A 27,266-nucleotide genomic window follows, 5' to 3' on the forward strand; every position below is an offset into this window, starting at 1 on the left:
TGTAGGCGTTCTCTGGCTGCACCGCGGGTCGTTTCTCAAGGGTAAATGCCTAGGAGAGAATTTGCTGTGTGCCCCCTCCTTTTTTCATTCCCCAGCTCCCTGGGGTCTCCAACACAGAAGACCCTCTCCACCCGGGCTGCCCTCTTCCATTCCACCCCTACCCACCCCAATCCCCTTCACTTGATAAATTCCTTAAGATCCCCAGAGAAGCCTTCCCCCACCTGCCGGGCACGACTGGTCCCCGTTAAAGCTTCTGGATTATACATTTCTGTTGTGTGATTCTGCGATGAGCGTGTGTCTTGTCCGGTAGAGTGCGAGCCCCATGAAGCTGGTGAAGCGCACAGATTTCCCAGTTTCCAGCTGGGGCCTGGCACATGTAGGCGCCCAGGCCGTAGTGTGACCCTGCAGGAGGGACCAGGCCGGCGCAGAGCCCGGCCAGGCGGCTGGAGTGTGAGCCCACAGGTGGCTCCAACCCGGGGTCCCGGGACAGGGACATGGGGCAGGCCAAGGCTCCGAGGGGACTCGGGTTTGTCCACCCCGCGCAGCAAGAATTCCAGGAAATGCGCAGCGCGCCGGTCGATGGGGAGGGGCGGGGCGGGGGCTCCGGCGAGGGGGCGGGGGCGGGGGCGGGGCCCGGACGGCGGGGGCGGGGCCGGGCCCCGTTAAGAGGAGCGTGGCGGGCCGCGGTCACTGCCGGCCCCCGGAGAAGCGGACCGGCCATCGACCCATCGGGGACCACCGATCTTCCTTCGGCAGAGCGAGCAGCGCTGGGGCGCACGCTTGGCACCATGGCCCAGACGCCAGCTTTCGACAAGCCCAAAGTGAGCACGGGCGGGGGCTCGGGTTCCGGGGTCCGGCTCCTTGTCTGGCTGGAGGGCTTGGGGGCATCCACTGCCCCGGGAACAAATGGGGCAGCTGCAGGCGCGTTCTTCCCTCAGCTCAGGTCCTTGTCCGCCTCCAGGCCGGTTAATGAGAAACAGTGAGACAGGAAGGGTCCTGAATCTGGAGGCGCCCCTGGCTGGCCTCCAAGTTCTGCTTCTGCCTCTGATTTGGCCCATCTGGGTCTCAGTTTCACTGTCTGTCAAATGGGTATCCTAGCAATGCCTGTGCTGAGCAGCCTAGGCAGGTGGCTTAACCTCTCTGAACCTTGGCTGTCAAATGGGCCCCTGTATCTACACCCACAGGTACCTAGTGTCAACAACGCGTGAGTGCAGGGTGAATGGAAACAGCTTTATACTCCAACACTATGACTATTTTGTGAGCACCAAGGAACCCTGGTTTGTGGATGCACCTGTGAGAGCAGTGGGCCATGCCAAAAAGGGTAGGGAAGGGAGCAGGGAACCCCTCTCCCCACTTTAGAGGGGCTGGATGGGCCTTAGGCTTTGGGCCCCCATAGAGTTCACTCTGGGCCGAGTCATGGCCACTGGCCACCAAGGGATAAATTCCTTGTCCCTTCTCCCACCAGCTGTGGTGTCTTGGGAATGGTGGGGTCAGGGAGGGTCCAGGCCCACTTGGCAGGCTTGGGAGCACTGAGAGAGTCCAGGGAAAGGAGCCCAGGAGTCTGTCCAGCAGAGTGAATCAGCTCGTAGGGTTTGAGATGGGTTGGGTGGGGTCAGAGGAAGGAGCGAGCTGCAATCAACCTCAACTTGCCTCTCTGAGAAATAGGTGTGAGTGATGATGGCAGGTATCGTAAAGCATGGGTGAGAATCCTGGGTGTAGGGGAGAAGGGGAAGGGGGACTCTGACGAGGTAAGGCCTGGTCCCCACTTCTGATGCCCCCACCAGAGGGCAAACGCCTCTGCTGCTCCCTGCCAGATGTTACAGGCACTGGGGCTGAATGTCAGCCATCTGCATGCCTCCTTCACAGCTCACCTGGATGCCCCATGTCCCATCATCAGTGTGTTGCTCCTTTGGAGGCTCCCCTGCCGCTTTTGTACATTTATTTTTTCGGCTCTGCACGCAGCATGCTGGGTCTTAGCTCCCTGATCAGGGATGGAGCCCCTGCCTCCTGCAGTGGAGTGGATTGTCTTAACCACTGGACCCCCAGGGAAGTCCCCTGGCAGGATCTTGGTGAAAGCATGGGGCCAAACCACTGGACTGCCAGGGAATTCCCTGTTTTCAATGCTTCGGGAGTCCCCCTGCCTTTGGGCCAGGGAGCCATCTTACCCTAATATACATCGCAAAAGTGAAGTCTTTGCGACCCCATGGACTGTAGCCTACCAGGCTCCTCCGTCCATGGGATTCTCCAGGCAAGAGTACTGGAGTGGGCTGCTGTTTCCTTCTCCAGGAGATCTTCCCAACCCAGGGATCGAACCTGGGTCTCCCGCATTGCGGGCATCGCAAGGCAGAATACAAAACCTCTTGACTGGGAGTGAAATGGGGGTTATGGAGAGAGATAACAGATGACCCTTCTGTAGAACTTGCTATATGCACCAACACCTTCAACACCTCTGTGACAGCCTGTAAGGGAGGGACTATTATCATGCCCATTATTTGGGCCTCTCCCAATCCTCTCTGCTTCAAGCTGGCAGGCCATTTCCCCTCTCTGGGCCTCAGTTTCTGCAGCTGGGAAGTGGGCTCCCCTGTAATGGAGGTGTCCAAAGATTAAAAGGCAATGCTTGAGAGGAAAGATAGAGTGTCACCCACTATGTACGTGAGATGTGATACATTTTGTATTATTGAGAGGAGGGAGTGTGTCTGAGCTGGTCAGTGATGCCAGGAGTGTAGATCTCAGCCATTGTGACCAGAGCCAACTCCCTGCCTTCCCGTGTGTGGGATGGGGAACCACTAGAATTAATAGCTAGAACCTATTAAGTTGAATTATTGCTCTGTGCCAGGCACCATTCTGAATATACTACCCTTCATTAATTTACTTGATCCTAGCAGTGACTCTGGGTGGTAGCTGGTATTGTCTCATTTTACAGATGAACAGAGAGACACAGAAATTAATGAGGCCTATACAGTCCACGGGTCGCAAACAGTCGGATATGACTGAGCGACTTCACTTTCACTTTTCACGATCACATAGCTAGGATGTGGTGATGCTGGGGTTAGAGCCCAGGGTGGGCTGGCTTCAAAAATTCCGTGCCCTAGCCAGCTTTCCTGAACTGCCTCTTGCAGAAGCCACTGGGGGGAGCGGTGCCCCAGGTGTGGGCCTCTCTGGGACAGAAGCCGCTGCTGGGTTCTTTGGTTTCTCAGGACCGGCCAACTTTGAGAAGGCAAAGCAAGGCCTTGTCTCCCAAATTTTCATGTGTATTCACATCACCTGATACTTGTTAGCGTTCAGACTCTGAATCAGGAGATCTGGGTTTGGGGCCTGAGATGCTGAGCTCCAAAAAAGCTCCCAGGAGGTGCTAATGCTGCTGGGCCACGGACCACACTTTGAGTAGCAAAACCCTAGGCAGCTGCCTACCTGCTCTGATTATGTTATTCCAACAAATAACTTCCTGAACACCTGCTGGGCACTGGAGGAGGTGCAAAGGCAGGTGGAGGGGGGGGCCCTTATCAGTCTGTTTCCAGAGGAGGCAAGGCTGGAAAATCTCATGGCCCTCAGGAGTTCAGTGTCATGGAGGGCAATGGTGGTCACACAGCTGTCACTGTAATAAAAGTAACGATGTGGCCATTTGAGTGTTTGTGGGTACCAGGCACCTGGGTGATTTATCTCACAGAATCCTCTGGACAGCTCGACAAAGCGGATGTTTTCGTCCCCTTTTACAGATGATGAAACTAAGGCGTGACAGGTGAAGTGGCTTGTTCAATGCTACACAAAATCTGACAGCCTTGAAGCTGTAGGCTGGTCCAAGTTGCAACAGCCAGGCCCCCCTATTCATGCCGAGTATTGAAGCTCTATGTCTAACATACTCTTTTCTTTCTCTTATTTGAATGTTCACTCTGTTTCAGGCACTGTTCTAACTGCTTTGTTTATATTAACTCATTTAATGCTCACAGCAGTCCTTTAAAGTAAGTCCTATTGTGGGACTTCCCCGGTGATACAGTGGTTAAGATTCCACTTTCCAATGCAGGGGGCGCAGCTTGGATCCCTGGTCAGGGAAATGCAGACACATATGCTGCAAAAATTTAAAAAATAAAATACAGTCCTGTTACATACATATAAGGAGACTGAGGCTCAGAGAAGGAACTTGTCAAAGTCACATGGCCAGAAAACAGCAGAGCTAGATGTGAACCCAGACTTACCCAAGTCCGAGGTAGATGCTGTTAACTGCTTTGCATATTTACACCCCACTTTGTGGGGGCGGGGGCGGAGTTAGAATCAAGTGGCTGTGGGCTTCAGACAGACTGAGCAGGGATCCTTCCTTAGCAGCTACAAGGGCTCGGGTGGACAGTTCCCTGAGCCCCAGTTTCCTTCCAGTAAAGTGGGCTGATAAAGCCAGGGTCACACACAGTTCTTGGGGGGAAATGGATGCTGACTGGGGCCTGTGAAGCACCCGGCTGGCAGGCAGGTCCTCGGGGTTGCATTTCCTCCCTGGGGAGCGCGGTGGGAGCTGCGGTGGCCTCTCCACCTGCACCTGCAGCTCTCACTCTTGCCTCTTGTCTTCCGGCCACAAAGCCCACTGGGTTAGCACTGCTGTGGGCTTTGGGGGCTTTGCTGTTACTAGAGCCACCTGTTAAAAGAAAAATGTGGCCTGGCCGGGAAGAGCCCTCCGGCCTTACCCTTTACAATGCACGTGGCAGTTGGGAGGGAGGGGAAGAGAGAGATTGGGTTTCCTTCAAGCCTTGTGTTTCACAGAGGAAGAAGCAAGGGCCAGAGAGGGGAGGTGCGGTGTCCAGGGTCACACAGCGAGGCATGGCAGGGCAGGCAGGGCAGACAGCTTCCCGATTCTATGATTCTACGTCTGACCTCAGGGTGAGCATGGCCTGAGTGGGAAGGGCCCCTGGGAGCTGGAAGAAGCTTGTCTGCCTGCCCTGTGGATCTGGGGGATGCCCCTGGGCTGGAGAAGGGTAGGACTGTGGCCTGGATTTGGACAGGGGAGAACAGGCCAGGGTAGCCAAGGTGAGGCTCAAGCCTATATTTATAGAGGGTTGGGGGCCATCTCACCCTCATTCCTTAGGTTCTGAGGCCCCAGAGGAGCAAGGTCAGGGGAGAGACAGTCTCTGGGGTTCTCAAGGGAGTTGCTTCTCTGTGCCTCAGTTTCCCCATCTTTAAAACAGAAATCATATTTGTATCCACCCTACATAAAACACCAATGCAGCCCTGGGTGAGCGGGCAGGCCAATGCTAGCTGCTATTGATCACCCTCATCATGGTTATTAATCATCCTGTTTAGATTTGACCAGCACTGACTCAGCACGGATATGCAGGATGAACAGAGTGTGATGTGGTGGTTACGACCTCCCTCTTTAGAATCAAACAGCTTCCGGGCGTGGCACTCATTAGACTGTGCCCTAGGGCAAGTTATTAAATCTCACTGAGGCTCAGTCTTCTTATCTATAAAATGGGGGTAACCTTGCTGAGTTCCTAGGCTGTTGCCCTATAGGTTGACTTGACCCCTGGCTGAGGAGACACCTTGCCATCTGTGAAACCCCCTGGGGAAGCTCACAGAGGCCCAGGGAGCTCAACTGGGCCCTGAGTCAGCCAGAGGCACTGAGGGATGGCCCTTTTTGCTCTGTACCTCGGAGCTACAGGTGCAGATGGGGCTGAGCCCAGAGGACTTCTTGGAAGAGGTGTGGTTGAAACAATGGCAGCCCTGAGGCTGCTCTGTCTCCTGACATCACCCCAAAAGTTGGCTGAGAGGCTGTGATGGCACGAGGGCGCTGACCCCTGGTGTTGCCCAACTCAGTGCCGAGAGTGGGGCTAAGAAGGATCACGGGCACCTGTGGCTCCTCCTGGTTCTGACTGCAGTGCCCAGGTCCTGGGGGCTGGTCAAGCCACCCTGGCTACTCTGCCCCATCTGGGTTCTCTGCCAGGCCCAAGGTGGGTAGGTCAGCCCTTCCTTCCTGCAGAGAGAGGACACAGCACTGCTGACCCGGGACAGGGAGAGGAGAAAACAATCAGTTGTTTGGCACCTCCTGCTGTGCAGGGCTCTGTCTTAGGCACTGAGGGCACAGCAGGATGGCACAGAGTCCCTGCTTTAAGGGAACTGACAGGGACACAGGCATGATAAGTAAATGAATTGAAAAAGTCAGTGGGGTGGGGACTTCCCTGGTGGTCCCAGTGGTTAAGACTCTGACCTCCCAATGCAGGGGGCAGGGGTTCGATCCCTGGGTGAGGAACTAAGATCCCACACGCTGCACAGTGTGGTCTACAACATTAAATAAACAGATAAAAGTCAGGGAGATGAAAACAAAATGGGTTTGTTTGGTGAGTTGGGGTGGGGGGTGCTGGGGAGAAGTAGTCTGGTTCAGCTGTGCCTTGAGGGTAGACAGCCCGGCCAGTCGTGAGTGGGAGTCAGATCTGGGAATGTCTGGTCCTAGAGTTCAAGTCCTGGGTCCTCGTCCTGGCCCTGCCACTGACACCTTGTGTGACCTGTGTTGTTGTTTAGTTGCTAAGTCATGTCTGACTCCTTGCGATCCCATGGACTATATAGCCCCCCAGGCTCCTTGGTCCATAGGATTCTCTGGGCAAAAATACTGGAGTGGGTAGCCATTCCCTTCCAGGGGACCTTCACAACCCAGGGATCAAACCCAGGTCTCCTCCACTGGCAGGCGTGTTCTCTACCACTGGTCGCCAGGGACCTTGGGGAGTGCATATTCCTTCCTGGGACTCACCTGCCTGCCTGGTATCTCCTGAGAGCACAGATTCCCTGTGTTCCCCACAGTGCCTGGCACCTGGGGGTGGGGGGACTTGGTAAATATTTTTTGGTAACTGGGGATGTTTCCTGTTCAGACCTGGAGGATTTCCTGCAGTTCTGTCAGATGCTCGCTGTGAGTCAGCCTCGTGGAAAGTGACTGCAGGGGGTGGGGGTTGCGGTCCCCCGCCCAGCACTCAGGAGGCCTAGTGTAGGTGTGCTGCAAGTTCTAGGGAGGTAGTATGGCTGGTGGGCAGGACTTGGGTTAGAGGTGGAGGGGCTCGGGTTCTGCCCCAGCTCTGCCCCTGTTGGTCTGGGTAACCCAGCAGGTTCTTGAATTTCTCTGAGCTCAGCTTGGCAAGTCCATTTCCTCATCCGCAACATGGAGCTAGGGTATCCCCCGAGGAGCTTGCCTAGGGGCAAAGATGAAAGGAAATAAAGGGTCTGATAACAGTAAGCAGCTCCTTACATCTGAGGTTAGGCCTGCAGAGACAGTAGAGCAGGAGCTCAGTTCAAACCTGGGTAGTACAAATCCTAACTCCATCTACTGCCTCTGCATCCTTAGATACTTTTGTGAGCCTGTTTCCTCATGCGTAAAATGGGAGTGAAGTCCCTACCTCCCTGGTTGTAAGGATGATATTCAGTTCAGTCGCTTAGTTGTGTCTGACTCTTTGAGACCCCATGGTCTGCAGCACGCCAGGCCTCCCTGTCCCATTGTCAGCTCCTGGAGCTTACTCAGACTCATGTGCATCGAGTTGGTGATGCCATCTAACCATCTCATCCTCTGTCGTCTCCTTCTCCTCCCTCCTTCAATCTTTCCCAGCAAGGATGATATAAAATGATGCATATAGATGGTCCAGAACATAGGAGATGGTAAATTGGAGGTCACTGCTATTTCTTTCCCCTGAAGGGGGCTGACAGAGCAGGGTACCCACCCCCACCCACTGCCATCTCTGAGCTTGTGCCTGCTTGTCATCTGGGGTAGGCTGACAGCTTTCTCCATGGGTCATCTGTTTTCCAGAAAGTGTAGTGGGAGGCCTGTCTGAGCGTGGACCGCCAGTGCAGGCAGTTCCTGGCCTCTGTTCCTCCCCTGAAACATGTCTGGGCAGCTTCCCAGGAGGCCCTGAAGAGCACAGGGAGAGGGGGGTGGGGGGGCAATGGTGGGGGAGGTTGGGCGCAAGAGGCAGGCTCTGCTTTCCCTCCCTCTGGGCGCCCTTGCCACCCATATTCTGCGGGCTCCCTGAGGCCTCCTTTCTGGGGAACCAGTCAGTTCCTGCTCCCTGAACATGTACTGTGTCTGGCGCCGCAGCAGGTCTTCCCTGTGGGGCTCATCTCCCATCTGGACCACACCCTCAGGTCTCTGTCTTCTGGTCTGACTTCCTTCAGCCTGCTTTCCACACAGCAGCCAGAGGAAGCTTTTACAAAGTGACTCCTGCTGTGGGAAACCCTTCAGCAGATCACCCTTTCCTGTGACCTGTGAGTCTCCCTGCCCTCCATCCGCCTAACTCTCTCTCTGGCCTCATCTCTCAGCCTGATTCAGACACATCACGCCCGCATGTCCCTCTGCCTGGAGCTGATAGCTCCCCTTCCTTGTCCCTTTCCCCTGCTGACTCTTCCTCTGTTTCCTCCTTCTCAGAGGGACCCTCTCCTACCTTCTCATAACCCCTGGCCAGCTCTTCAGCTTCTGGGGGCTCCAGGTGTCCCTCGGCTGGCAGTCACCTCACTTTCATGTGTTGCCGTGGTCCTAACGCTGCTTCCTCACGTCTGTGTCTCTCCAAACTCTCTGCCTCCCTCATGAGGGAAAAGGGGATTGGGTATAGGGCCCACCCAGATATTCCAGAAAAAAACTCCTCAAGATTTTTCATCCCATCGTTTGCCCTGTACAGAAGTCTGTGTCCTGGGGATTAGGATATAGCTGTCTTTTGGGGGGCTCATCATTCAGCCCCCTGCACCAGCCGCAGGGGGGTGGGGAGGGGACTCCTCCCTGTTGAAATCTTCTTGCCTTCTGCAGCCCACACGCTCCTGGCTCCCCTTCTTCCATCTCTCTCGCAGCTCTTCTGCAGGCTCACACACTTCTGTAAGCCACTGGGCACTGATGCTCACCCAGGCTTCCTTTCCTGCTCTTTCCTCTATGTTCCCTCCCTGGGGGAGCTCATTCAAGACCACAGCCTCCGTATTCCTACTCACATCTCCAGCCTGGCTCTCTCTGGGAGATCCAGACCTGCACAGCCACTGGCTCAGTCCCCGTGCATGTGAAGGTCTCAGCGGTGTCCCAGCTTCACATACCCAAGATCACACTGACTGTGCTTCTCTCCCCACGCCTCTATGCCTCCTCCCTGCTCAGAGCTTGATCCTCTTCCTGGGCTCTCTGTCTCAGTGTCAGAATCGCTTCTCACCCAGGCCTGACCTGAAACATCCTCCTTGACATCCCTTTCTGTCCACCTGGCATGTCCGCCTCACCATCCCAGTCTGAGACACCATCATCATTCAGAAACTTGACTACAGTGGTCTCTAGCTATGCATTGTCCTCTTCAGCATCAAACCCACGTCTCTGTTGCTCTCAGGTCAGAACCCAATCCTCCTGGTGCCCCTACAGCCTCTCCAGTCCCACCAGTGCTCCCCTCTCTGGACCTGTGTTCAGTCCTTCTCACACCATGTTCTTCTCCCACCACGTGGCCTTCGTACATGCTGTTCCCTCTGTCTAGATGCTCTTCCAGCCTTCCCTCTCACCCCTGCTTTTGCCTGTTGTTGTTCAGTCACTAAGTCGTGTCCGACTCTTTGATACCCCATGAACTGCAGCACACGATGCTTCCTTGTCCTTCACCATCTCCCAGAGTTTGCTCAAACTCATGTCCATTGACTCAGTGATGCCATCCAACCATCTCATCCTCTATCGCCCCCATCTTCTCCTGCCCTCAGTCTTTCCAAGCATCAGGGTCTTTTTCAGTGAGTGAGTCAGCTCTTTGCATCAGGTGGTCAGAGTATTGGAGCTTTAGCATCAGTCCTTCCAATGAATATTTAGGGTTGATTTCCTTTAGGAAATCCTTAGCTCTTAGCTCAACCTCTGCTTTCTCGGGGAAACCATCATTGGCCCTCTAGCTGAGTGAGTTCTTTTGTTTGTTACCTCTTTGGTAGGTCTGCATTCATCCCTCCCAGGAGCTGACTTGGCTTGTGACTGTGCATTCACCAGTGTGACATTTACTTAACTTCTCTCTCTCTTGCTGGACTGTAAGCCTCATGGGACCAGGACTCCTTTAATGCAGGGAGTGTGGTTTGGATCCCTGATCAGGGAGCTGAGATCCCACTTGCCTTGTGGACCAAAAAAGCCCCAAAATATAAAAGAGAGGCAATATTGTGACAAATTCAATAAAGACTTTAAAAAAAAAAAAGAAAGAAACTGGAGGCTCAGAGAGGTGAGGTCACCTGTCCAAGGTCGAACAGCTGGTTGGCAGTTCCCCGCCCTTCAGTGTTCCCAGTACAGAGTACTTTTTGAGAATCCAATCAACTTTTGGCTAAGTGGGCATTCAGTTCATCTTGTCAGGGAATCCAACAACTCACTGGATGCAGAATCTGTGACAGAGTTGGTCCTTTGCTGGCTGAATGACTTCCGGAGAGATCTGATTATTCTGATATCCTGCTGATGGGGGGCGTGGTGCCCCTGGCCCTGCTGGCCCCCTGGGGGCCCCAGGCTGGGTTTCCTGCACAGGAAGCAGCTCATGTGGGTGCTCCCGGGATGCCCTTGGCCCAGTGGGTCCCTGGCTACTCCCTCCCCAGCCAGCGTGGCCACTTCTTGTCCGAACTCCCAAGTTCCAGAGAAGGCCCCACCCTGGTAGAGATGTTTATTTAAAATGGTCTGAGTCTCTCCCTGGCTGGGGAAAAGCTCTTCCATGACCTGGAGCAGAGAGATGGCAGTTGCTTCCCCACCGTTTCCCAGCACCTGCTCTGCTTTTCTTAACAGCCTGTGCGAAGGACCCTGGCTGAGAGGCAGGGGCTCTTGCCCGTGGGCTGAACTTGCCACCTTTTAAAATCCTTAAATTGTTCTTGGACAAGGAGGCAATCTTTTGGGCTGTTGAGGAAACAGGTGGAGAGCTCAAGTGTCTTGTCTAAGATCGAACAGCCAGAGAAGAGGCAGAGCTGGGAGTCCAGTCTGATGAGCTGGCCCCCAAGTCCCTGTCCGTAAGCTTTTAGCTTTGTGTCCTGAGTGTCGTTGGTGGGGATGAGCATACGGAAGAGGATCACCAAGGTAGCCAAGTAGCTAGTGCCCTTTCTGGAGTTGTGGGAAGATCTTTTAAGAAAAAACAAAAACCTTATTTAATATTGGAGTATAGCCAATTAGGGCTTCCCAGGTGGTGCTAGTGGTAAAGAACCCACCTGCCAATGCAGGGTACATTAGAGACTCTGGTTCAAGCCCTGAGTCAGAAGATCCCCTGGAGGAGGGCAGGGCAACCCACTCCAGTATTCTTGCCTGGTCTTCCCTGTGGGGAAGCAACTTGGAACGCAAGGGGAGAATGGTTACGTGTATATGTATGGCTGAGTCCCTTTGCTGTCCACCTGAAACAAATGCAACGTTGCATTCCAAGTTGCTTCAGTCATGTCCAGCTCTTGGCAACCACATGGACTGTAGCCCACCAGGCTCCTCTGTCCACAGGGTTCTCCGGTTTATGGGTGTCTGTTTTTTCTCTTTCCCTCTGCGCCCTTGCAGGTAGAACTGCATGTCCACCTGGATGGAGCCATCAAGCCCGAAACCATCTTATATTATGGCAGGTAAGTCCACAGATAAGAGGCCTTCTTCCCCAGGAGGCCTCTGGAGAGTTCCGTGTTGTTTGGATTGACTTACTGAAATCTTGTGACAACTTGTGAGGTGGGTATATTATTGTCCCCGACTCACCGGCAAGGAAACCAAGTCAGGGTAGGGGAAGTGAGTTGTGATGTAAACAGGTGTGATCCTGAGTCCATGCCCCTGACCACTGCCCCAGTGAGCTGGAGGTTTGGATGAAGTATTGCACAAAAAATACTTAGCTGAGGGCAAGCATGCTAAGTGCTCCATAAATGTCACTTTGTGATGATATTACTGTTATTAATTGTAACCTATGCCTCTGACAAAGTGGGGTGAAGCCACTGGGCTTATCTCTGCCTGTCCTTTGCGCAATGTCAAGTACCAGCTGTTGACACAGGGTCCCTAATGAGGCAATTAGGGTGGGTTAACCAGGTACCCAGATGGGATCTAATCGCGAACAACCCATTAAGGGGTCAAATCGCCTCATTAGCAGAGCAAGAATCTGAGCGTGTCCAGGGCAGGGCAGAGGGAGGAGGGAAGGGAGTAGCCCTTGTAGGCAGCTGGCCGGGCTTTCTGTTTCCCACTTCGACTTGGCATCTTGGGAACCATCTAGGCACTTCTTTGGGCTCTAGAGAAGGGGTGTGGGTTTGATGGATTTGACCCAGCTGGAGTTTGATCTTGAGGTCAGCCGTCAGGGGACCGGGGAGTCAGTCAGGCTGGGATATGGACAGAACATGCTGGAGGCCTCCCAGGTGGGGTGGGCTGGGACTGAGATGGGGAAGCATGGGTGTGTCTGGCCCGACATCTCCTCCACCCCAGCCAAATCCAGTGGCCTTTTACCTGCCCTGTGACTTGAGCCTCCGTTGATTGTGTTCTCACCTGTTTTTTTTTGGCTCCCATGCTACATGGCTTGCAGGATCTTATTTCCCTGACCAAGGGTCAGACCCAGGCCCTCAGCAGTGAGACTAGAGAGTCCCAACTCCTGGACCATTAGGGAATTCCCTCACCCGTTTCTTCTTATTCTATCCTGTCTCTGAGGGTTCTAAGTTCTTTCTCAATCTCCTTCCTGACTTTGCCACAAGCCCATTCTGAATCTGACCACTGTCTCCTCCCTGTCACCATCCTGGTCTGAGCCATTGAACTATTGCAGTGACTTCCTGACTGGTCTCCAAGTGGCCACCCTGACCTCCCCCATCTACTGTCCCCAACAATACTGGAGTCAGAGCAATCATCTTAGAACATTGTACAATCAGATCGCTTCCTTGCTCAAACCCTCCCGACTTGCTTGGGGTCAAAGCCAATATCCACACATGGCCCTTGAAGTTCTACAAAGCCTGTGTTAATCTCTTTGACCTCTTCTACTACTTCTTGGTCAGTTCATGCCAAGTGTTCTCAAATGTGCCAGACCGAATAAGCAAAGAATTTGGGTAACTTACGCAAGATCACACAGCCTTTAAATAAGGGCTGGGATTTAGACCCAGGTCACTAGACTTGAGAGTCTGCCATCTTTCCCTGGACACACAAATAGTCTCATTTGTTCTTCCCTGTACCTTGAAAAGAAAGTACGATCTGTGTTTTACTGATAAGGATGTAGAGGTCCTCAGGGGGACAGCTCCTGCCCAGTGTGACTTGGTTCCTACTGGAGGAGGATGGACTTTGAACACCAAAGTCTGTGCTCATCCTCTTTATTGGGCTCTTGTTGTTGCTGTTGTTCAGTTGCTCAGTCGTGTCCAGCTCTTTGCAACCCCATGGACTGCAGCCCTCCAGGCCTCCCTGTCCCGCACCATCTGTTGGAGTTTGCCCAACTTCATGTTTATTGCATCGATGAGGCTGTTCAGCCATCTCATCCTCTGATGTCCTCTTCTCCTTCTGCCCTCAATCTTTCTCAGCACCGGGGGCTTTTCCAATGAGTCATCTGTTTGCACCAGATGACCAAACTACTGGAGCTTCTGTTTCGGCATCAGTCCTTCCAGTGAATATTCAGGGTTGATCTCCCTTAAGATTGACTGGTTTGATCTTGCTGTCCAAGGGACTTTCAGGAGTCTTCTCCAGTACCACAGTTCGAAGGCATCAATTCTTGGCATTCTGCCTTCCCTTCAGTCCAGCTCATACAATGATATGTGACCGCTGGGAAGACCATAGCCTCGACTATATAGGGCTTTGTGGGCAGTGTAATGTCTCTGCTTTTCAACACACTGTCTATATATGCCATAGCTTTCCTGCCAAGAAGGAGTTGTCTTTTGATTTCATGGCTGCAGTCCCCGTCTGTAGTGATTTTGGAGCCCAAGAAGAGGAAATCTCCTTGGCTCTTAGTGTATCGCAACACCAAGGAAGGCAGAGAATTGAGCAAAAACCAGAGTATGGTCATGGCTGACTGGGGAGCCATCTAAGAACTGAGCTTGGCCCTCGGTGGAGAGAGGTTTGGCTGCCATGAGTGGCTGTGGGTGGCAGGGGAAAGTGAAAAGTGAAAAAGTGTTAGCCACTCAGTCATCGTGTCTGACTCTTTGTGACCCCACTGACTGTATGCAGCCCTCCAGGCTCCTCCATCCTTGGGATTCTCCAGGCAAGAATACTGGAATGGGTTGCCATGCCCTCCTCCAGGGGATCTTCCTGACCCAGAGATCGAACCCAGGTCTCCTGCATTGCAGGTGGATTCTTTACTGTTTGAGCCACCAGGTGGCAGGGGACCTAGGAACAGTTCCTTCCTGTCTGGGTCCTGGGGAGGAGCTTCGCAGCTTAGTCTAGCAGCTTTCAGAGGCTCAGTCCCGTGCGAGGTGCTGGACCGTCTCCTAGGGGACCGCTGCAGCAGCTCTGGCCTCTGCCCTGGTTTTCCTCCGTTCCCCACACCCCAGCCAGGAGGAGCTCTTTAAAAAGTGCATCTTTGCATATCACGCCACTGCTTGGAATCCTTCAGTGGCTTCCCGGGGCTTTCAGGATAAGGTCCCAGCTCCTACAAAGCCCCTGTCTGGCCCTGCCTGCCCCTTGGCTCATCTACCACTGGCCCCGCTCTGATCTGCAGCCACGGTAGCCGCGCTGCCCTGGAATTTTCTCACTGCTCCTTCCTGGGGCTCTAGCAGGGCTCGGATCCTGCTTGCCTGTATCTCTCTTCCTGCTCCCTCAGGGGAAAAGGACAATCTCACTCTTTGCTTAACGGTCACCTCCTCCAAAAAGCCTTCCCAGATCACTCTATCTGTGAGGTAAAAGGTTCTCTTTTGGGTGGCTGTGGAGAAGAGACTAATGGGAGAAATATTTAGGATGAAATAACCAGGGCTTGGGGACCAGCTGTTGATGAGTAAGGGAGATGGCATCTGGGGGAGGCCCCTGACTCGGGTTCAGGCAACTTGGTAGATAGAGGAGGGTGTGCATGCTAAGTTGCTTCAGTCATGTCCGATTCTTTTGCGGCCCCATGGACTGTAGCCTGCCAGGCTCCTCTGTCCCTGGGACTCTCCAGGCAAGAATACTGCACTGGGTTTCCATGCCCTCCTCCAGGGGACCTTCCCAATCCAGGAATCAAATCTGTGTCTCTTCTGTCTCCTGCACTGGCAGGTGGGGTCTTGACCCTAACTAGCGCCAGGAAGGAGGAGCCATATTAGAAATGTGGCACCTGGGAGAGGGTGGGGCTTGGGGGAGGCACAAAGGGGGTGGTCAGACACGAGGGTCTGCCTTGGCCTTGGCTACCTATCCAGGGCCCAGCACACTGTGGGCCCTCAGATGGTGATGTGCAGAGGGAGGAGATTGAAAGCTCTGGATCTGAGACTTCCCTGGTGGTCCAGCAGTTCAGACTCTCACTTCCAATGCAGGGGGCACAGGTTCGATCCCTAGTCAGGGAACTAAGATTCTGCATGCTATATGGAGTAGCAAAAAAAAACCCCAAAAGTTCTGGATCTCTGGATGGGTCCAGGGGGCCTGTGGCAAATGTGGCCACTGTTTTTGGGAATATGGGAGCTGGAGGCGTAGCCTTACCTTCTCAGTCTTCCACCCTCCAGCTCCCAGAAAGATATGCCAAATATAGCATCTAACAACTGGTACGGGCTCTGCAGAGGCCGTGGTGACTGGGGATGACCTCATGAGGGTGACTGAGGTAGGCTGACCATCAGGGGAAGGCCCAGGGGGCACTGAGCACCTGATCTTGGTGCCAGGACCACAGCATGGGCATCATCTTCCCTGGGGACACCTGGCAGGGACGGAGGCCTGACTCAGAGCGTGGGCACCAGGGTGACCCCTGGTGAGACCCACAGGACACTCATGAGGCCTGGGGTCACCTTGAAGCAGAAGAGGACACGTTTAGGGGGACTTAGGGAACAGGTATTTGTGTAGAGAAACATTTTAATATTTTAGTAACAAGCTATTAAAAGGACTGCAACACTTTGGTCCATTTTCCGTCTCTTTGGCAATGTCATCCCTTCTGTCTTCTGTTCTTGCTCTGCACGTCACTGGAGGCCAAACCTCTTGGTTGAATCACTTAAATTTTCTTAATCATTTGCTCCTATTTTTTATCTTGTCTTTTGTTCTACTTGCCAGAGGATTTTCTCAATTCTATTTTCCATTCCTTTTATTACATCCTGATGTTCACTGCCCTATTCTTTTAGATCTCCGAGAGCTCTTTCTTCCTCCTGGAAAGTCCCCTTTTTAAAAAGGAGTGTTCTCATTTCAGGGATGGGGCATTGTCTCCTTTCCTTGAGGCTGTTCGTTTTAAGGCTTTTAAGCTTTCTCTGCTTGTTTCCTAGGGTTCCTTTGATCTCCTGACCCTCATGGGAGAAGCATCTCTTGAATGTCTGGGGTTCTTTGCCTGTCGCTTTTATCCTACAGCCAGGTCATCTGGCTCAGACGGTAAAAGCATCTGCCTACAATGCGGGAGACCCGGGTTCAATCCCTGGGACAGGAAGATCTCCTGGAGAAGGAAATGGCAGCCCCGGCTGGGCAGAGGCAGGGAGCTCTATGGAGAAATGGAGGCCCCAGAGCAGAAAGGCTGTTCTCAGCCAGCCTGTACTGAGTAGCCATGTGTAGGGGGCTGTGGGCAGGGAGGGGAGAGAGCTGTGGAGGCCCTGGTGCTCTGCCAGCACAGTGAGCCGGGCCAGCCTCTCTGATGTGCTGGCCACTTGGAGGGTGGGGTGGGGAAGTCCGGCGCCTGACCCTGCCCCGGGCATTGTGTGCTGCCATTCTTGCCCCTGATGACCCCTGACCTGGCACAGGATCAGCTGGCTCTACTGCGAGTTCGCCCTTGCATCTTCCCTGTCCCCAGACACCGGTGTGTGTGTGTGTGTGTGTGTGTTCATGTGTTAAATGGGCTTTAACACCCGTTGTCCTCCTTGAGATTTGTTGGCTGGCCATGGCTTCAGTGACAGGAGGTCCTGGAAGGATTTGGGTCCTGGTTCTATACGCCCTGGGCCTCAGTTTTCCCATCTGTCCAATGGGAGGAGCTGGATACCTGCACCCTGTCAGGAACTGGTAGGGTCCTGCTCAGGGTCGTCCACCATCCTCACTGTTTCGTCCCCAGGAAGAGGGGCATCGCCCTCCCTGCTGACACACCAGAGGGGCTACAGAACATCATCGGCATGGACAAGCCACTCAGCCTCCCAGCCTTCCTGGCCAAGTTCGATTACTACATGCCTGCCATCGCGTGAGTCTTCCCACCCCCAGGCCCTGGGCAGCGTCCTGTCGTGCTGCCAGCCCCCAGCCTGCACACCGCAGCCTGTGGGGCAGGAGAAGGCACTGCACTACTCTGCTCTACCTCTCACCATCGGGGGCACTCCTGCTGCAAATCTCCCATGCCTTTGGGCCTTGGCTTTCCCTTCTGGAAAGTGGGTGTGATGGGCTGACACTCCTCACCTTCCATAGAACAGTGACAGAATGTGAGGATTGAGAACACAGATCCTAGTGCCAGAATCTCTCATGAAATAACTGTGACACTGGAGGAATTTGCCCGCTCTGCGCCTCAGCTCCCTCATCTATTCTATGGGGCTTATGACCCTCTCCCTCCCAGGCTGGGGTTTGGAATGGACACAGTGCTGTCCTCAGGAAGCTCCCTGTTACTATGAGGACAGTTGCTACCTTTATTGACAGCCAGGCACTGGTGGTTTAATGTTGCTTTTCATTCCTTCCATTTTTAAATTTATTTTTCATTCCTTCCATTAAAAAAAATATATAGCAGACTCTTAGATATAGAAGAATGTAATGTGTACAGCTCACAGAACTGTCCTCTTTGTAGCTGTTCACAGTCCTGAGAGCTGGACCCCCTCCAGGAGATGAAGGCTCAGGAAAGTTGAAGGAACTTACTCAGGACCACACAGCTGTCAAGGGGGGAAGCCCAGATTCTCGCCCTGGTGTCACCTTGAGCTTATTGGCACGAAGCAGAGTTTCACAAGGCAGGCGAAAATTGGGCCTTGGCAGTCAGTGCTGCCGGAGCTCAGAAGGGGAAGAGGTGGAGGGGGCTGGAGGAGGCAGGGAAGGCTGCCTGGAGGAGGAAGCATGGATGGATCTTTGGGAGGGAAAGGTGTGCTATAGTTCAGAGGGCTTGACCTAAGGACCGGTCTGGAGGACAAGCTGTTAGAGGACCAGTGAGGAGGGTGTGCGAGGCGGATAGAAGCCTCTGGCTGGGTAAGTGGCAGGACAGGAATGAGGAGTCCTGGGGAAGGAAGGAAGATGTGTGCCAAGGCTGCTGGCTGCTTTCTGGAAGCTTCTGGGCTCAGCCTGGAGGGCCTGCAGGGCCCCCATCCTTGGCACATCAGTAGATGCTGTCGTTCACACGCTGCCTCCCCCTGGACACCCCACACTGGGACACGTGGACTGGCAGAGCTCACATGTAGGCCAAGGTACCTCTCCTGTGCTGCTACCCAGCTCCTGTCTCTTGGCCACAAGAGAGAAGAGGCCCAGCTTCATGAAGGCTTAAGTCAGTTTTGATTTGCATTTCCCTGGTGATTAGTGACGTCAGGCACCTTCTCGTGTACCTGTTGGCCACTTGTATGTCTTTTGACAAACATCTATTCAGGTCCTCTATTTTCTAAAAATATTTATTTGGCTATGCTGGGTCTTAGCTGTGGCATGTGGGATCCAGTTCCCTGTCCAGGGATCGAACCTGGGCCCCCTGCATTGGGAGCACAGAATCATAGTCCCTGGACCAACAGGGAAGTCCCCCTTTGCCTTTTTTTTTAAAAATCAATTTTTGTATTGTTGTTTGCTTTGCTGTTGAGTTGTAGGAATTCCTTCCACATTCGGGGCATTAGCCCCTTACCGCGTGTGTGGTTTGCAAACACTTTCTCCCGTTTGGTAGGTTGCCTGTCACTCTACTGCTGGTTTCCGTTGCTGTGTAGAAGCTCTTCACTTTGGCGCAGTCCCCCTCTCGTTTTGCTTCTGCTGCCTTTGGGTGTCCTTTTCTCCTATTTCTCCTCCCTGCTGGCCTACATCTATCACCCAAGAAGTATTTCAGCGGATGCAGTGTCCTAGACTCTGTCCTTGGCTGAGGGATCATAGCCATGCCAAGACAGAAGGGTCCTTGTCTCATGGAGACTATGTTCTAGGTTGGGGAGGTGAAAACCGACTAATAAAGAAACCACGTGGTCTGTCATGTCAGGTGGCGATAAGCGGCAGGGAGAAAACTGAAGCCCAGGGGAAGGGGTGGAGAAGGGCGAGGGGCTGTTTTAAAACTAAGTGGCCAGGGAAGGCCTCCCTGAGGAGCTGAGGCTGGAGCCAGGCTCTGAATGGAGGGAGCAGGGAGGACAGGGTGATCCGAGGAAGAGCCTGCAGGCCAGGGAGCTGCAAACACGAAGGCCCTGACCTGCAAACTAGCTTGACCATTCGCTAGGTGGAAAGTAGGCCCTGGAGGCCTTGAGGAAGGAGCAGGGAGGTTGGCAGGGACCAGATTATGTAGGCTCTGTGGGCAGGGTCTCAGAGTTGAGATTTCCTTTATGAGGTGGGATGCCATTAGGGTTCAAAGTGGAGGAGCGACACTCTTATTTTTGGCTGCATCGGGTCTTGGTTACGGCACTCAGGATCTTTCATGGTGTGACGTGAGATCTTTCGTTGCGGTGTGAGACTCTCTAGCTGCGGTGCAGGGACTCTCTAGTTTGGTGCAGGACTCTCTAGTTGCAGCACATGAGCTTAGTTCCCCGGCAGCCTGTGGGATCTTAGTTCCCCGACCAGGGGTTGCACTTGCGTTCCCTGAACTGCAAGGCAGATTCTCAACCAGTGGACCAGGGAAGTCCCAGAGAGGTGTTCCTTGATTTCCATTTTTAAAAGACTGCAGTAGCTGCTCTACTGGGACAGATGCGGTGATAGAGAGGCTGGAGAGGTGGTCGAACCGGGCTGGACGGGGAGAGGATTGGCATCGAGTTCGGAAGTAGAGCTGACAGGATGTGCTGGGCTTTTAGGATCTTCTCCGGTAGAGGCCCAGAGCTTGTGACTGGGGGATGGGAGATTGGGGGCCCCACTTGGGTTTAGTCTGCCATGGGTTGGGGACAGCTTTGTCACTCCTGGAGCACCCAAGGGGATTGCTCTCGAATCCCTCTCTGCCCTCCCCAGGGGCTGCCGGGAGGCCGTCAAAAGGATCGCCTACGAGTTTGTGGAGATGAAGGCCAAGGAGGGCGTGGCGTACGTGGAGGTGCGCTACAGCCCACACCTGCTGGCCAACTCCAAGGTGGAGCCGATCCCCTGGAACCAGGCCGAGTGAGTGACCCCCAGAGGGCTGTGTTGGGGCTGTGGCAGGGCGGCCTGGCCCGCGACGAGGGCCACACTGGGAGCCCTGGCTCAAGCAAGACTTTGATCTTGCATCCTGAGCTGGTCCACAGCCTCAGCAAGATGGGCCTGTCTCTGCCCTGAGGGACGTGGTTCCCATCCGTCACCTGGGCTCCTGTTCTTACCTTGGGCAAAAGCGTTTGGCTGTGTCTTGCCATCCTTAGTCCTGGGCACAGGCCTGTGGTCTAGGAACATGAACCTGCTTATCCAATGCCATCTAGGGGTCCCATCCTCACCCGGTAGCTGAAGTGATGTGACCCATTCTTGCCCCTTCGGCCTAGACCCCAGGGATGACCCCCGTGGTACCTCTCAACCACCTTGCCCCCTTCTAGCCGTGACTCTGATACTTGTGGACAAATGGGAATCAAAACACTTTAGCTTAGCAGACCTCTGCATCTTGAGTAGGGGGCTGTCTGACGACCCCCCAGTTGGGACAGAACTTCCTGGTCTGAAAGCCCCCAGGCAGACCCAAGGAGGATGGAAGTGGGTGTCCTAGGCCTTGGGGCCGTCTCCCTCAGCCTTTCAGTGGAGGCAGTGGGTTAGTGGGGCCTAGGGCTTCTCCTGGAAAACCCCTCCTTCCTCTCTCTCCTCCCTGACCCGTCCCAGCCTCTGTCCTTTATGCCTGCCTTTGCCTCGGGCCCACCCTCCTCTTCCCCACACGCAGAGGGGACCTCAGCCCGGACGAGGTGGTGTCGCTGGTGAGCCAGGGCCTGCAGGAGGGGGAGCGGGACTTCGGCGTGAAGGTGCGGTCCATCCTGTGCTGCATGCGCCACCAGCCCAGTGAGTGTGACCCCGGCCGCCCGCCTGACGCCACCACCGTGACCTGGCCAGGCACGGGGTTGCACCTGGCCTCCCCTGGGTCCCACCCCCACCTCCCCACCCCGTGGTCTCCCTTGAGCCCATCAGCTGGACCGTGGTGGGGCTTCCTTCCGGGCAGGCTCAGAACTTCCTGCAACAGACTTGGCTCCCCACGGAGGCGGAGCCTGAGAGCCATGTGACCTGCAGGGGGCTCAAAACCAAGAGAGCCTGCACAACAGAGAGAAGCCTAAGCCAGGTTCCCATCAGCTCGCAGTCCTCCCTGGAGACTGTGGACTGGGCCCCCTCCTGTCAGAGCTGCGGAACTTGGGACTAGGGTCTGAGCTCCGGGCCTGAAGGGTCTCCCTGTGGCTGATACCAGTCACATCTCCAGGGCTTGTGCTTCCAAGGCTGGGTGACTCTGGCCAGGTCACATCACCTCTCTGGACCTCAGATATGCCTTGTCACAGGAGGTGACCGTACTCACCCTATTCTCTACCCTAAGGAGTGAGACCACAGCGAGGGGCTGATGTCAACCCACAGGGCCTCCCTGGGCAGAGTGGCTTGTATTCTCTCTAATCCTCGCAGGGACCTAGGAGGCAGGACCACCATTTGACATTGGTGGTCGATAAATTCGACCACCATGTATCCCCATTAGACAGATGACGAAACTGAGGTAGAGGCTCAATCAGCAAAGCAGAAAGCCCGGACTGGAAGCCAGGGCCATCTGATTGCAGAGCCTGTGGTAGTTCATTCTTTACGATGACCTCACTGGTTGTGAGTGTGTAGTAGTTAGGAATACGTTTAGTAACACAAGTGTGAGTTACGTTTTAGGTTTAAATGTTAACCTGTGTGGACCTCCATCCCCTCTGCTGAGTTGAGGTGGGTGTCGGGGATTGAGAAAGAGAACTGCCACTTGTCCTTAACTGAGCCCAGGCCTTGCCCCCGGTGTTTCACCCGTGGGGCCTTGGCAAAAGCATCCCTGTGACATTGTGCCATAGCAGGTGGTGTCTGCTCTGCGAGGAGAAGACATTGAGGCCCGGAAGCCTGTGGAGTCAGGCCTGGAAGACAGGACCCGGGGCCCTCTGCCTTGTGCTGGCCTTGGGTGGGAGGCAGGGGTGCGTGGGGTGGGAGGTCTTTTTCCTCATGCTGTTGCCAGAGGCCCGGCGGGCATCTCGCCCACAGGCTGGTCCCCCGAGGTGGTGGAGCTGTGTAAGAAGTACCGAGAGCAGACTGTGGTGGCTATTGACCTGGCTGGAGATGAGACCATTGAAGACAGCAGCCTCTTCCCTGGACACGTGGAGGCCTACGCGGTGGGTCCTGGGGAAAGGAGGTCACAGAGCCGCAGGCATGGGGGAAGTCACACACAGGGAGCATATCTCCACCCCAGTAGGGAGTGGTCACACTGACTGGGGATCCCAAGGCCCCCTGGGCTCCCAAGCGTTCTTGACTTGGGTCTAAAGTGTTAGTCGCTCAGTCGTGTCTGACTCTTTTGCAACCCCAAGGACTGTAGCCTGCCAGGCTCCTCTGTCCATGGAATTGTCCAGGCAAGAGTAATGGAGTGGGTAGTCTTTCCTTTCTCCAGGGGATCTTCTGAACAAAAGGATTGAACCCCAGTATCCTGCATTGCAGGCAGATTCTTTACCGTCTGAGTCACCAGGGAAGCTGTCTAGGGGCTCTAGAAATTGGAACTCTGGTATGAAGGGAAAAACCCCACTAGATGCTGGGGGTCCTGTGTTGGAGCCTTTGTGCCTAATGATTTGCTATGTGACCTTGGGCAAGACTGTCTCTTCTCTGGGCCTGTTCCATCTGCTGGGATGACTGGGTTGGATGGAGCCAACCTCTCAAAGCCTCATGACGTGCTTCCCATGAAAGAGGTGAAGCTTGGGGTGGAGAACAGGAGCTCTGGAGTGTGCCTGGCTTCAGAGCTCAGCCCCCACTTCCTAGCTGTCTTATTGGTTGTGAGCCCTGACACTCCTGAGTCTGTCCCTTGCCCCTCCCTGTAAGACAAGTATCAGAGCAGCTGTGAATGTTACCATAGTGTATCCAAACCAAGTAAGGTGCCTGACGCATAATAACTGTCGAATAAATGAGAGCGACCATTTCCATGTAGTTACAAAAACAAAACCCACCCCGACCTCCCTATCTGGAAGCAGGCCAGGCTGACTCAGCCCCAGGGTGTGGCGAAGGCAAGGCCCAAGGGGAGAACCCCAGGCGGCCCCTGACCTTGCCCTTGCCCTTCCAGGAGGCCGTGAAGAGCGGCGTCCACCGCACGGTCCACGCCGGGGAGGTGGGCCCGGCCACGGTGGTGAAAGAGGTGAGTTGTTGCGGGTTGGTGGAGGGTCCTTCTCCCCGCTCCCCCTGCTCCTGAGGCCCGCGCTGGGCTCCACGCTGCATGTCCGCAGGCCGTGGACACACTCAAGACCGAGAGGCTGGGGCACGGCTACCACACCCTGGAGGATGCCGCCCTTTACAACAGGCTGCTGCAGGAAAACATGCACTTCGAGGTGAGGGGCCGGGGAGGGGAGGACAGGAAGGCGGTGCAAAGTGGGGCGGGGCCAGGGGCACCGGGGAGGGGCCAGTGGCGCGGGGCATGGTCAGGGGCCACAGGGGGCCAGTCAGGGGCTGTGGGGGCGTGGCCGCGGGCCTAATTGCGGCTGGGTCGGGGAGAAAACCAGGACTGACAGGTTTGTGGGACTCAGCTACAAGGCCACAGGCATGACCAGGGCAAAAATGCTGCCAGGGCAGGTGGCTCTGGCTGGGGCCAGGGGAAGGGGGGTCAGCGTGGCCCGAGGGGATGCGGAGGATCGTGCCAGCCACCTGCCGCCTCTTCCAGGTCTGCCCCTGGTCCAGCTACCTCACTGGCGCCTGGAAGCCCGGCACGGAGCACCCGGTTGTTCGGTGAGGCCTGGTCCCACTGTTTTTGTTACTAGGAAAGCCAAGGGTGGGAAGTGGGTGCAGACACCGGGCGCTGGCCCCGCTGGGTCTCTCGGGTATGGAATCTCTTCCAGTGCTTGGGAAGCAGGAATTATTGTCCTCATCCTCTGACAAGTGAGGAATCCAAAGCTTGGCTGTGGTGTAACTTGACCAAGGTCACTCAGCTATTGGAAAGCAGAGCTGGGGGCCCTATAGCCCCATCCAGCTCTAGCAGAATGCCCTGTTACCCACAAGGTGACTTCCACACTCCAGCTTCTGCCTCCTAGCAATGAGGAAGAGGAGTCTCTCTTGCCCACGTGGTCTCTGGGCATTCCCCCAGCACCATCTTGACACTCCCCCCGGAGAGCCTGTTCCCCTACCCATCCATCCAGTCCCACCCCATGGCCTTGGCCCTTCTTCAGGTTGTCCTGGGAGAAGCCTCAGGAGGGCAAAGCTGACCCAGGAGAAGTTCACCAAGAACTCTGGGTGACCGCAGTCAGGCCACCACTGATGGTCTGTCTGCCAAGATTATGACAAGGAAGGGAGCTTGGGCTGCATTTACAACAGGGGCCCAAAGTCTGCTTTGGAACGTGGAGTGGGCAGTACCTACAGGACTTCCAAGTGGAGGTTCCTGGAGGCACATGGGTTTACAGTCTGTGGGCTGGAGGAAGACTCGAGTCGTCTAAGCAGATGTGGTGTTTGAAGGGGAAGGGAAGCCCTCAGCAGGTGGTGAGGCAGGAGAGCTTGGGAGAGACACCCAGGACAGTGACAGTAAAGGGACGGGCAGAAGGAAAGCCAAGTGGTGGTGTCAGAGAAATCTAGGGAAAAGGTCAACAGTATAAAACTCTGCGACACAAGTCGGGTGAGGTAAGAGCTAGGAAAAGTCCTCTGGACTCAACAAGATGGCGGTCAGAGGCGGTGCCAAGAACAGTTTCCATGGTGGGTCTGAAGAGTCAGATCCCAGTGGGACTGAGGATGGCTGGGGGAGGGGGGTGCTGACAACTCTCTCAGGGTGGCAGCTATGAAGGGGAAGGCTAGAGAGGGTGGTAGCTGGTGGGGGGGGGTTGCTTTTTTAGCCCACCCCAAGCGCCTTTCTACTTGGCTCCTCTCCTGCCTTTAGCTGGCTCTAAGCCTGGCTGGATGCTTTAAATCTTGAGTTGCTGGTTTTGTGGCCTTAGACAAGTCGCTGGAGTTCTCTGAATTTTTCTTCCTCTATACAATGATGAGATCTTCCAGGCATGTCCAAGGGTGCCACGAGGCTCAGAGGAGGGTGGACATCCATGAGTAACAGGGGGGTGCTTCTCCCTTGCTCCCCTCCCCATATCCAGGTTCAAAAACGACCAGGCTAACTACTCGCTCAACACGGATGACCCGCTTATCTTCAAGTCCACGCTGGACACTGATTACCAGATGACCAAGCATGACATGAGCCTCACCGAAGAGGAGTTTAAGAGACTGGTGAGTGGCTGTGAGCCTTAACTCTGGGCTGTGAGAGTGTGTGGCCTGCAGGTCCTGGAACCCCTGGAGAACTAGGGGTGAATCTCAACAGGCCAGGCCAAGCCAGACCTGGAGTTTGATGTCGTCCACAGAGAAGACATCTGTGGCTGAGATCCTGACCTGGGTCTGAATTTTCTATCCTTTGCTTGGCTCAAGTGCCCTAAGAGACCCTCAGTGCTGTCAGCCATCTCCCCAAAAAGGGGCTCAGCTCTACATCCTACATGTGGTTTGCAGGCCACTCCTGGACCCCAGGATGAGCCCTTGATTTCAGTGATTCTGATACCCCGAGTCTGCCCCCACAGGACTGTCTCTCTGGCCCCACACATTCTGCCCTGTCTTCAAAGGTTTCTCCAGCCTCCTTCCCGCATCTGTGTGTCACATCCTGCCGCATTAAGAACACAGACCCTCATAGTCTCTGCTCTGGCACTTGCTGCCTGTGAGCCCGGACAAGGGCTCCCAGGCTGAGCTTAACACATTGCCCACATTTAATGAAGAGGCTGGACTGTCACTGGATTGCCAAGGGCTCCCTTCCGTGCTGTCTGGTTTCACGCTCTGCCATGCTGGCCCTTCCAGAACATCAATGCGGCCAAGTCCAGTTTCCTCCCTGAAGATGAGAAGAAGGAGCTTCTTGATCTGCTCTATGAGGCCTATGGGATGCCCCCTCCGGCCTCTGCAGGTATGTTTCTGGTGGACCTGCTGGGCTGGCGTCCTGCCCTGGCTCCCGTCTGGCTTCCGGGGGCTTCTAGCAGGACGCTCTCCACTCCTCTCCTGGGCAGCACCAAGGCTGGGTGATGACTCCCTGGTAGCCCCTGACAAGGCCAGCTTACGTTCTGCATAAGCCTCTCATGAGGCTGGTCTGGGGATAAGACTTTCTGAAACCCACTCCCAAAGGTCTCAGCAATCTGGGGCATCTCCAGGACTGCCCAAAGCCAAGGGCAGGGAGTTGAGCCCAGGTCTCAGCTCTGTTTTGCTGCTTCCTTCCTGTGTGGCCTTGACAGAGTCCTCCCTTGCTCCAAGCCTCAGTCTCCCCATCTGTACAAAGGGGTTCCTTTCTGGCTCTGATGTCCTGTGATTCTTTTGTTTGTTTGATGTCCTGGATACTACAAGTTGCCTAATCTTTTGCTTCTCTGACTTGTCAAGCAGAGTAGCATCTGTGAAGGCGTCGTGGCTACCTCTCCGAGTCCTGGCCCTGTGGATGGAGCCTTCACAGCTCCAGGGTCAAGCAACACGCTTACCTTTACTCCTTCCTGGGAGACTGTGATTTCCAGAATCATCTACCGATGATCATGAAGCCCATGTGCCTCTTTCCGTACACACATATACCTCGGCAGGGCCGCGGCTCTCCTCTGATTGTGTGCCTGGGTCAGGATCAGGGCCTGGGGCAGGCTGAATCTGAATTCCTCCTCCTCTGGTGACTTGTGCTGAAAATCTGGTGCTCAATAAAGATGACAATGACTGGGGCCGTGCAGCCCTGTGGCGTGTGCATTGCAGTCTGGGCGGGTGCCTTGGGTTTGTGGAGAATGGAAGGGGCCTTGGGGACCCCAGCTGCAGGCAGTCTGCCCAGCAGCAGTGTCCTGAGAGCCTAGCGGGGACTGTGAATGGGAAGAGGAAGGACAGAAAGGTTTCCAGAAGAAACCAGGCTTCTCTCAAAGAGTCAGTTTCCTAAATGCGCCCTGAACCCTTAACCCCTTCTACCCTAGTTCCTAAGGGGGAAACTTTCCTTTTGGGTTCCCATGGCTGTGAAGTGGGGTGGGAGCGGGTGAGATGGAAGAGGACTCGTTAGATACTGGGCCGAGGAGTGGTGGGT

General features: G+C 54.8%; 1 protein-coding gene across 2 annotated transcripts; it reads left to right on the top strand.

The window, feature by feature from the left end:
* Nucleotides 1-637: 637 nt before the first annotated feature.
* ADA (adenosine deaminase) lies at nucleotides 638-26,927 on the top strand. 2 transcript variants are annotated; one of them, XM_040248733.1, is made up of 12 exons: nucleotides 638-821; nucleotides 11,447-11,508; nucleotides 17,019-17,141; nucleotides 20,039-20,182; nucleotides 20,916-21,031; nucleotides 22,232-22,359; nucleotides 23,292-23,363; nucleotides 23,452-23,553; nucleotides 23,883-23,947; nucleotides 25,291-25,420; nucleotides 26,033-26,135; nucleotides 26,600-26,927. In XM_040248733.1, exons 1-12 carry the CDS (start codon nucleotides 789-791, stop codon nucleotides 26,605-26,607), a joined length of 1,086 nt encoding a protein of 361 aa, XP_040104667.1. In that variant the 5' UTR covers nucleotides 638-788; the 3' UTR covers nucleotides 26,608-26,927. The 2 variants fall into 2 exon arrangements, with proteins under 2 accessions (XP_040104667.1, XP_040104668.1); XM_040248734.1 differs by having other exon boundaries at nucleotides 26,603-26,927.
* The last annotated feature ends 339 nt before the right edge of the window (nucleotides 26,928-27,266 follow it).

Source organism: Oryx dammah, unplaced genomic scaffold (assembly GCF_014754425.2).
Source record: "Oryx dammah isolate SB20612 unplaced genomic scaffold, SCBI_Odam_1.1 HiC_scaffold_10, whole genome shotgun sequence".
NCBI lineage: Eukaryota > Metazoa > Chordata > Mammalia > Artiodactyla > Bovidae > Oryx > Oryx dammah.

What these genes read in the sequence shown, in the direction of transcription:
- ADA (XM_040248733.1), top strand. Translation starts at nt 789, where the DNA reads ATGGCCCAGACGCCAGCTTTCGACAAGCCCAAA. An exon ending in TACTACATGCCTGCCATCGC is followed by an intron (nt 17,142 to 20,038) that starts GTGAGTCTTCCC and finishes TGCCCTCCCCAG; the next exon opens with GGGCTGCCGGGAGGCCGTCA. An exon ending in AAGAGGAGTTTAAGAGACTG is followed by an intron (nt 25,421 to 26,032) that starts GTGAGTGGCTGT and finishes TGGCCCTTCCAG; the next exon opens with AACATCAATGCGGCCAAGTC.